Source organism: Somniosus microcephalus, unplaced genomic scaffold, assembly GCF_052327205.1.
Source record: "Somniosus microcephalus isolate GS21.2 unplaced genomic scaffold, FLI_Smic_1.0 scaffold10, whole genome shotgun sequence".
Taxonomy (NCBI): domain Eukaryota; kingdom Metazoa; phylum Chordata; class Chondrichthyes; order Squaliformes; family Somniosidae; genus Somniosus; species Somniosus microcephalus.
The window spans coordinates 1,886,123-1,896,835 of record NW_028225197.1 but is presented as its reverse complement, the minus strand read 5'-3'; the positions used below and the strand labels follow the sequence as shown (position 1 = coordinate 1,896,835).

The 10,713-nt window shown below is 50.9% G+C and overlaps 1 protein-coding gene across 1 annotated transcript; it reads left to right on the top strand.

The window, feature by feature from the left end:
* Positions 1-3,791: 3,791 nt before the first annotated feature.
* Positions 3,792-8,718, top strand: LOC147083986 (uncharacterized). The gene is made up of 3 exons (XM_085979994.1): positions 3,792-3,835; positions 7,369-7,900; positions 7,973-8,718. The coding sequence occupies exons 1-3, from the start codon at positions 3,792-3,794 to the stop codon at positions 8,180-8,182; spliced, it is 786 nt and encodes a 261-aa protein (XP_085836120.1). The 3' UTR covers positions 8,183-8,718.
* Positions 8,719-10,713: the final 1,995 nt, after the last annotated feature.

The window sequence follows — 10,713 nt, the reverse complement described above, 5'->3', positions numbered from 1 at the left end:
GGGTAGCTAATGTTACCCCACTGTTCAAAAAAGGTGGTAGAGAGAAAACGCGGAATTACAGACCGGTAAGCCTGACATCAGTAGTGCGGAAAATGCTGGAGTCCATTATAAAAGATGTAATAGCAGAGCACTTGGAAAACAGTGACCGGATCGGACAAAGTCAACATGGATTTACAAAAGGTAAATCGTGCTTGACTAATGTGGTCCTTGGACCCCAGCTATTCACAATATATATAAATGATCTGGACAAGGGAACTAGATGTAATATGTCCAAATTTGCAGACGACACAAAGCTGGGTGGGCATGTGTGCTGTGAGGAGGATGCCGAGAAACTCAAGGATGATTTGGACAGGTTGGGTGATTGGACAGAAACATGGCAGATGCAATATAATGTGGATAAATGTGAGGTTATCCACTTTGGTGGCAAAAACAGGAAGGCAGATTATTATCTGAATGGCAATAGATTGGGAGAAGGGGAAGTGCAACGAGACCTGGGTGTCCTTGTGCACCAGTCGTTGAAGGTAAGCATGCAGATGCAGCAGGCGGTTAAGAAGGCAAATAGTATGTTGGCCTTCGTAGCGAGAGGGTTTGAGTACAGGAACAAGGATGTCTTGCTGCAGGTGTACAGGGCCTTGGTGAGACCACATCTGGAGTATTGTGTGCAGTTTTGGTCGCCTTATCTGAGGAAGGATGTTCTTGCCATGGAAGGAGTAATGAGAGGGGATCTCATTGAAACTTATAAAATTCTGAGAGGACTGGACAGACTAGATGCAGGAAAGATGTTCCCGATGGTGGGGGAGTCCAGAACCAGGGGTCACAGTCTAAGGATAAGGGGTAGGCCATTTAGGACAGAAGTGAGGTGGAATTTCTTCACCCAGAGAGTGGTGAACCTGTGGATTTCTCTACCACAGAAGGCAGTAGAGGACAATACATTAAATATATTCAAGAAGGAGTTGGATATATTTCTTAAGGCTAAAGGGATCAAGGGGTATGGGGAGAAAGCAGGGACTGGGTACTGAATTTGGATGATCAGCCATGATCGCATTGAATGGCGGAGCAGGCTCGAGGGGCCGAATGGCCTACTCCTGCTCCTATCTTCTATGTTTCTATGTTTCTCTACTTTTGTACTCAGTGTCTCTATTTATGAAGCCCAAGATCCCATATGCTTTGTTAACCACTCTCTCAATATGTCCCGCCACCTTCAGGGACCTATGCACATTAACTCCCAGGTCCCTCTGTCCCTGCACACTCTTTAAAACTGTGCCATTAAGTGTATATTGCCTCTCCCTGTTACTTCTGCCAAAATGCATCACCTCACACTTCTCTGTATTAAATTCCATCTGCCACTTGTCTGCCCATTCTGCTAGCCTTTCTATGTCCTGTTGCAGTCGATTGGTATCATCCTCACTGTTTGCCACACCCCCAAGTTTGGTGTCATCGGCAAATTTAGAAATTCTACTCTGCATTCCAATATCCAGGTCATTTTTATATATCAAAAAAATTATATAACTGTTCTTCTGATGATTCCCTTCTTTTGACTGTTCTTGGTGATCCATAGAATGTACAGCACAGAATCAGGACATTCAACTGAACTGGTCCATGCTGGTGTTTATGCCCCACACCCACCCTACTTCAATTAACCCGATCAACATATCCTCCTATTCCTTACACACTCATGTGGCTTCCCCTTAAATGCATCTGTACTTTTAGCCTCAACTACACTTTGTGGTGGCGAGTTCCACATTCTCACCACTCTCTGGGTAAACAAGTTTCTCCTGAATTCCCTCCTGGATTTATTGGTGACCATCTTATATTTCATGGATGTTAAAACCCCAATAACTGGACTGGATTTTAATATTCTGTATAAATAAATAAGCTATTGAGTCCTTGTTCCTAAGATAAGCCAAGAGCTAATTGATGACTTGTTACAGACATTCCCTGTCCTCTCAATGTCGGTGTCCAGGGGAGAAGCTGATGGGTTTGTGTTCCTTTCTTGAAGTGAATTTTTGTGCTCAAGGTGCTGGATGTCACTGTGGGGAAAGAACATTTTAACATTCTCAGCACCTAGTGTCAACACCAAACACTCTTAGGGCAGGTACAGCACAGGTTAGATACAGAGTAAAGCTTCCTGTACACTGTCCCATCAAACACTCTTCGGGCAGGTACAGCACGGGTTAGATACAGAGTAAAGCTCCCTCTACACTGTCCCATCAAACACTCCCAGGGCAGGTACAGCACGGGTTAGATGCAGAGTAAAGCTCCCTCTACATTGTCCCATCAAACACTCCCAGGGCAGGTACAGCACAGGTTAGATACAGAGTAAAACTCCCTCTACATTGTCCCATCAAACACTCCCAGGGCAGGTACAGCATGGGTTAGATACAGAGTAAAACTCCCTCTACACTGTCCCATCAAACACTCCCAGGGCAGGTACAGCACGGGTTAGATACAGAGTAAAGCTCCCTCTACACTGTCCCATAAAACACTCCCAGGGCAGGTACAACACGGGTTAGATACAGAGTAAAACTCCCTCTACATTGTCCCATCAAACACTCCCAGGGCAGGTACAGCACGGGTTAGATACAGAGTAAAGCTCCCTCTACACTGTCCCATCAAACACTCCCAGGGCAGGTACAGCACAGGTTAGATACAGAGTAAAGCTCCCTCTACACTGTCCCATCAAATACTCCCAGGGCAGGTACAGCACGGGTTAGATACAGAGTAAAGCTCCCTCTACACTGTCCCATCAAACACTCCCAGGGCAGGTACAGCACGGGTTAGATACAGAGTAAAGCTCCATCTACACTGTCCCATCAAACACTCCCAGGGCAGGTACAGCACGGGTTAGATGCAGAGTAAAGCTCCCTCTACACTGTCCCATCAAACACTCCCAGGGCAGGTACAGCATGGGTTAGATACAGAGTAAAGCTCCCTCTACACTGTCCCATCAAACACTCCCAGGGCAGGTACAGCACGGGTTAGATGCAGAGTAAAGCTCCCTCTACACTGTCCCATCAAACACTCCCAGGGCAGGTACAGCACGGGTTAGATACAGAGTAAAGCTCCCTCTACACTGTCCCATCAAATACTCCCAGGGCAGGTACAGCACGGGTTAGATACAGAGTAAAGCTCCCTCTACACTGTCCCATCAAATACTCCCAGGGCAGGTACAGCACGGGTTAGATACAGAGTAAAACTCCCTCTACATTGTCCCATCAAACACTCCCAGGGCAGGTACAGCACGGGTTTGATACAGAGTAAAGCTCCCTCTACACTGTCCCATCAAACACTCCCAGGGCAGGTACAGCACGGGTTAGATACAGAGTAAAGCTCCATCTACACTGTCCCATCAAACACTCCCAGGGCAGGTCCAGCACGGGTTAGATACAGAGTGTCAGCCATGGCTCAGGCGGCAGCACTCTCCCCTCTGAGTCAGAAGGTTGTGGGTTGAAGTCCCACTCCAGAGACTGGAGTCTAAAACTCTGTGCTGCCCCTCCAGTGCAGTGCTGAGGGAGTAAAGCCCAGTGCAGAGTAAAGTTCCCTCTGCACTTCTCCACGAACAGGCCTGAGCCCCAAACTCAGAAGAGCGCCCTCTGCTGTATTCCACTTGTCTCAGCAGCGGGAGAAGCAGGCGGCGGAAGTCCCGCCCCTCGGACACCCTGATTGGTTGGAGGACCCACCGCCACCTCAGTCCCCCAAGCTCCGCCCGCTCTCTCCCTATTGGTCAGTGCTGCCGTCAGTGACCGCCGTGGAGTTGATCACATGCCCCAGTCTGGCTCCCTGCAGAAGACATGGGCTGTGGCCGCTCAATCCGCGCCGGGAGGGCACTGGGATGGTGCGGTTTGTATTTTCTTTTTATTTATCTGTCCGCCCGTGCTTCTCTCCGCTATATATAAAAAACCCTGATAAAACTCACTTTCCGCTGGTGATCCGGACTCTCGCGGTTGCCCGGGCCGACCCAGAATGCGAGGCCCTGCGCAGGCACGGTAGCGGCTCATCCTCAGGAGCGGGCCCCGGTGGCACATGCGGAGTAGGGGGAGGGGGCGGGGCCTGTTCAGAGCCCGCGCTCACCTTTGGAGCGGCACAAGCGGAGTAGGGGGAGGGGGCGGGGCCTGTTCAGAGCACGTGCTCACCTTGGAGCGGCGCATGCAGAGTAGGGGGAGGGGGCGGGGCCTGATCAGAGCCCGCATTCACCTGGAGCGATGCATGCGGAGTTGGGGGAGGGGTCGGCGCCTGTTCAGAGCCCGCGCTCACCTTGGAGCGGCGCATGCGGAGTAGGGGGAGGTGGCGGGGCCCGTTCAGAACCCGCGCTCACCTTGGTGCGGCGCATGCGGAGTAGGGGGCGGGGGCAGGGCCTGTTCAGAGCCCGCACTCACCTGGAGCGGTGCATGCGGAGTAGGGGGAGGGGTCGGGGCCTGTTCAGAGCCCGCACTCACCTTGGTGCGGCGCATGCGGAGTAGGGGGATGGGCGGGGCCTGTTCAGAGCCCGCGCTCACCTTGGAGCGGCGCATGCGGAGTAGGGGGCGGGGCCTGTTCAGAGCCCGCGCTCACCTTGGAGCGGCGCATGTGGAGTAGGGCGAGGGGGCGGGGCCTGTTCAGAGCCCGCGCTCACCTTGGAGCGGCGCATGTGGAGTAGGGGGAAGGGGCGGGGCCTGTTCAGAGCCCGCACTCACCTTGGAGCGGCGCATGCGGAGTAGGGGGAGGGGGCGGGGCTTGTTCAGAGCCCGCGCTCACCTTGGAGCGGCGCATGCGGAGTAGGGGGAGGGGGCGGGGCCTGTTCAGAGCTCACCTCCAACAATGAGAACAACAACAACTTGTATTTCTATAGCGCCTTTAACGTAGGAAATCATCCCAAGGCGCTGCACAGGAGTATTGTAAGACATTGCAAAATGTGACCCCGAGCCACAAAAGGAGAAATTCGGGCAGATGGCCAAAAGCTTGGTCAGAGAGGTGGGTTTTGATCAGCCATGATCTCATTGAATGGCGGAGCAGGCTCGAGGGGCCGAATGGCCGACTCCTGCTCCTATTTTGTATGAAAGAGAGGCGGAGAGGTTCAGGGAGGGAATTCCAGAGCTTAGGGCCGAGGCAACAGAAGACACGGCCACTGATGGTGCAGCGATTATAAACAGGGATGCTCAAGAGGGCAGAATTGGAGGAGCGCAGATGTCTTGGGGGGGGGGGGGGGGGGGGAGGAGGTTGTTTTCTTTGGAACTGAGGAGGCTGAGGGGAGAGCTGATTGAGGTGTATAAAATTCTGAGGGGCCGAGATAGGAAGGACCTATTTTCCTTGGCAGAGGGGTCCACAACCAGGGGGAATAGATTTAAAGAAATTGGTCAGAGGTTTAGAGGGGATTTGAGGAGAAATGTTTTCACCCAGTGGGTGGTGGGGGTCTGGAACTCACTGCCTGACAGGGTGGTAGAGGCAGAAACTCTCATCACATTTAAAAAGTACTTGGATGTGCACTTGAAGTGCCGTAACCTACAAGGCCACGGACCAAGTGCTGGAAAGTGGGATTTGTGTGGATAGCACTTAATCGGCAGGCACGGACAAGATGGGCTGAATGGCCTCCTTCCGTGTCATTATTTCTGATTCTGTCGCGGGTGGTTGGGAGTCTGAAGGGAAAAACTAAGATAGGGCGAGGCGAGGCCATGGAGGGATTTGAAAACAAGGATGTGAATTTTGAAATCGAAACATTGCTTAACCGGGAGCCAATGTCGGTCAGCGAGCACAGGGGTGATGGGTGAATGGGACTTGGTGTTGAGTTACGACACGCGTAGTTTTGGATCACCTCCAGTTTACGTAGGGTAGAATGTGGGAGGCCAGCCAGGAGTGTGTTGGAATAGTCAAGTCTCGAGGTAACAAAGGCCCGGGTGAGGGTTTCAGCAGCGGATGAGCTGAGGTAAGGGCGGAGACGGGCCATGTTACCGAGGTGGAAGTAGGCGGTCTTAGTTATGCTGCGGATATGTGTTCGGAAGCTCATTTCAGGGTCAGATATGACACCGAGGTTGTGAACAGTCTGGTTCAGCCTCAGAGAGATGTTAGGGAGAGGGATGGAGTCAGTGGCTAGGGAACAGAGTTTGTGGCAGGGACTGAAAACAATTGCTTTAGTCTTCCCAATATTTAATTGGAGAAAATTTCTGCTCACCCAGAACCGGATTTGAGATCGTGGGAGGGTCGAGAGAAGTGGTGGTGAGGTAGAGCTGGGTGCCGTCAGCGTACATGTGGAAACTGACGCTGTGTTTTCATATGATGTCGCCAAGGGGCAGCATTTAGATGAGAAATAGGAGGGGCCCAAGGATAGATCCTTGGGGGACACCAGAGGTAACGATGCGGGATTGGGAAGAGAAGCCATTGCAAGTGATTCTGTGGCTACGATTAGATAGATAAGAATGGAACCAGGCGAGTGCAGTCCCACCCAGCTGGACAATGGTGGAGAGGCGTTGGGAGAAGGATGGAGTGGTCAACCGTGTCAAAGGCTGCAGACAAGTCAGGAAGGACGAGGAGGGGTAGTTTACCTTTGTCACAGTCACAAAGGATGTCATTTGATGAGACTTGATTTGACTTCAGGGCCAAGTCAGTGATGTGGATTGGGCTGCTTCTGGCCCACTGGTTATTGTGGACACGGCTAGACACCAGTGGGACCGGCTCTACCCTGTTTGTTCTTTGAGGCAAAATAAGCCAAAAAAAATTCATGCTTCCCCCCTTACACTTTCTACACTCCTTTTACAGGGTTTTAGAAGTGGAGCTTTTACAGACAGGAAGCTCAAACCAAACATCACATCAAGATCTGACAGAGTCGCTCGATTCATCAGGACCTGATTCAGTCGCTCCTCCAATCTGCTGGCACACCCGTGAGTTCACACTGATGAGAGACCTTTTAAATGTTCTGAAAGAGCTTCAAAATCTACAAATACCTGAAGCGGGGAGAAACCCGGGCCCCGTGTCTAGGAAGGGATTCACCCAGCCATCTGCTCCAATGATACACCAGCAAGTTCACACTAGGGAGAGACCTTTAACCCGCTCCGTGTGTGGGCAGGGATTAATTGCACCCTCCGTGCTGCTGAGACACCAGCTTGTCCACACCGATGAGAGACCGTTGACCTGCTCCGTGTTTTTGAAGCGGTTCTCTCATTCTGCCACCCTCCTGAGACACCAGCTTGTTCACATTAAATGTTCTGACTGTGGGAAGAGATTTAAAAGGTCCCAGGATCTGAACAGACACCACCTGGAGAGAGCAGGAGAGATTCTGTTCACCTGTTCCGTGTGTGGGAAGAGATTCACTCGGTCATCTAATCTGCTGGCACACCAGCGAGTTCACACTGGGGAGAGGCCGGTGAAACATTCCGACTGTGGGAAAAGCTTTAAAAGGTCCCAGGAGCTGAAGGGACACCAGCTGGAGAGAGCAGGAAAGAGGCCATTCACCTGCTCCGTGTGTGGGAAGGGATTCACTCAGTTATCCCACCTACTGAGACACCAGCGAGTTCACACTGATGAGAGACCATTTAAATGTTCTGACTGTGGGAAGAGCTTTAAAAGCTCTGAGGATCTGAAGGTACATCAGCGAGTTCACACTGATGAGAGGCCATTTACATGTTCTGTCTGTGGGAAGAGCTTTAAAAGCTCCGCGGAACTGAAAGTACACCAGCGAGTTCACACTGATGAGAGACCATTTACATGTTCTGTCTGTGGGAAGAGCTTTAAAAGGTCCGGGGTGCTGAAGATACACCAGCGAGTTCACACTGGGGAGAGGCCATTCACCTGCTCCGTGTGTGGGAAGGGATTCACTCAGTCCTCGAATCTGCTCGAACACCAGCGAGTTCACACTGGGGAGAGACCGTTCACCTGTTCCGTGTGTGGGAAGGGATTCACACAGTCCTCGACTCTGCTCGAACACCAGCGAGTTCACATTGATGAGAGACTATTTAAATGTTCTGACTGTGGGAAGAGCTTTAAAACCTCTGGGGATCTGAAGGTACACCAGCGAGTTCATACTGATGAGAGACCATTTACATGTTCTGTCTGTGGGAAGAGCTTTAAAAGGTCTGGGGTGCTGAAGATACACCGACGAGTTCACACTGGGGAGAGGCCATTCACCTGCTCCGTGTGTGGGAAGGGATTCACTCAGTCCTCAAATCTGCTTGAACACCAGCGAGTTCACACTGGGGAGAGACCGTTCACATAGAAACATAGAAGATAGGAGCAGGAGTAGGCCATTCGGCCCTTCGAGCCTGCTCCGCCATTCAATGTGATCATGGCTGATCATCCGAATTCAGTACCCTGTCCCTGCCTTTTCCCCATATCCCTTGATCCCTTTAGCCTCAAGAAATATATCCAACTCTTTCTTGAATATATTTAATGAACTGGCCTCCACCGCCCGCTGTGGCAGAGAATTCCACAGGTTCACCACTCTCTGGGTGAAGAAATTCCTCCTCATTTCAGTCCCAAATGGCTTACCCCTTATCCTTTGACTATGACCCCTGGTTCTGGACTCCCCGGCCATCAGAAACATCCATCCTGCATCTAGTCTGTCCAGACCTGACAGAATTTTATAGGTTTCGATGAGATCCCCTCTCAATCTTCTAAACTCCAGTGAGTATAAGCCCAATCGACACAATCTCTCCTCATACGTCATTCCTGCCATCCCAGGTATCAGCCTGGTGAATCTTCACTGCACTCCCTCCATGGCAAGAACGTCCTTCCTCAGGTAAGGTGACCAAAACTGCACACAATACTCAAGGTGCGGTCTCACCAAGGCCCTGTACAACTGTAGCAAGACATCCTTGTTCCTGTACTCGAACCCTCTTGCTATGAAGGCCAACATACCATTTGCCTTCTTAACCACCTGCATGCTTACCTTCAGCGACTGGTGCACAAGGACACCCAGGTCTCTTTGCACTTCCCCTTCTCCCAATCTATTGCCATTCAAATAATAATCTGCCTTCCTGTTTTTGCCACCAAAGTGGATAACCTCACATTTATCCACATTATAGTGCATTTGCCATGTTTCTGCCCAATCACCCAACCTGTCCAAATCGTACTGGAATTTCCCGACATCCTCCTCGCAGCTTACCCTCCTGCCCAGCTTTGTGTCGTCTGCAAATTTGGAGATATTACATCCAATTCCCTCATCCAGATCATTAATATATATTGTGAACAGCTGGGGTCCTAGGACCGATCCTTGTGGTACCCCACTAGTCACTGCCTGCCACTCCGAAAATGACCCGTTTATTCCAACTCTTTGCTTTCTGTCCACCAACCAGTTCTCTATCCAAGTCAATACCTTGCCTCCAATCCCATGTGCCTTAATTTTGCACGCTAATCTCTTGTGTGGGACCTTATCGAAAGCCTTCTGAAAGTCCAAATACACCACATCCACTGGTTCTCCCTTAGCTATTCTACCAGTTATATCCTCAAAAAATTCCAGTAGATTAGTCAAGCACGATTTACCTTTTGTAAATCCAAGTTGATTTTGTCCGATCCTGTCACTGTTTTCCAAGTGCACTGCTATTACATCTTTTCTAATGGACTCTAGCATTTTCCCCATTACCGATGTCAGGCTTACCGGTCTATAATTCCCCATTTTCTCTCTACCACCTTTTTTGAACAGTGGGGTAACATTAGCTACCCTCCAATCCATGGGAACTGTTCCAGAGTCTATTGAATTTTGGAAGATGACCAGCAATGCATCTACTATTTCTAGGGCCACTTCCTTAAGTACCCTAGGATGTAGATTATCAGGCCCTGGGGATTTATCGGCCTTCAATCCCGTCAATTTCCCTAACACCATTTCCCTACAAATACTGATTTCTTTCAGTTCCTCCCTCTCATTAGCAGTAACATAGAAGATAGGAGCAGGAGTAGGCCATTCAGCCCCCTCAAGTCTGCTCCACCATTCAATGAGATCATGGCTGATCATCCAAACTCAGTACCCTGTCCCTGCTTTCTCCCCATATCCCTTGATCCCTTTAGCCTTAAGAAATATATCTAACTCCTTCTTGATGCGCTTTCCCCAGGTGAGAGCAGCTCAGTCAGCACAGAGCTGGGGCTGGAATCTGGGAGAGGGGCCGCAGGCAGCGGGCCTGGCAAAGGGACCATCACTGATTGAATAATAAACGGGTAAGGGCACACTAACCTCACATCATATATATCTATAGCTTAAGTAGACAGATTTTAAGCCAAACGATGGGATCGAAGGCTGCAATTCCTGTGCCATGCAGGAACTCCGGGATGCTTCACATGTCCTGGTGAACCGCGTGTGCAGGAAGCGCCTCCAGTGGCTGGAACTCGAGCTCAGGGTCTCTGAGCTTGGGGAGCGGCTGGAGTCACTGCCGGGCAGACGGGAGGCTGAGAGGTTCCTGGAGCACACGTTCCAGGAGGTGATCACCCTACAGTCACAGAGAGTTTGTGGGAATTGTAACTGGGTGGCCGCCCAGCAGGGTTTGAGGAGGCGAGGCAGTGCAGGAATCCCCCGGGAGTGCGGCGCTCTCAAACCGGTTTTCAGTGCTGAATCCCGGTGAGGGTGACGACACCTCGGGGGGAGAGTGCAGTCTAGAGCGCATCCACTGCACTGTGGGGCAAGACCAATTTCAGTGGGATGAGAATGGATCTGGCCCGGGTAAATTGGAATCAAAGATTGGCAGGAAAAACTGTAGAGGAACAATGGGCTGCCTTTAAAGAGGAAATAATTCGGGTACAGTCGAGGTACATTCCCAC

Excerpts from the sequence above, each read along its gene's own strand:
- LOC147083986 (XM_085979994.1), top strand. The coding sequence starts at position 3,792 with ATGGGCTGTGGCCGCTCAATCCGCGCCGGGAGGGCACTGGGATG. Across the intron at positions 3,836-7,368 it reads GCCGGGAGGGCACTGGGATG|GTCCCAGGAGCTGAAGGGAC; the intron begins GTGCGGTTTGTA and ends AAGCTTTAAAAG. Across the intron at positions 7,901-7,972 it reads CTCTGCTCGAACACCAGCGA|GTACACCAGCGAGTTCATAC; the intron begins GTTCACATTGAT and ends GGGGATCTGAAG.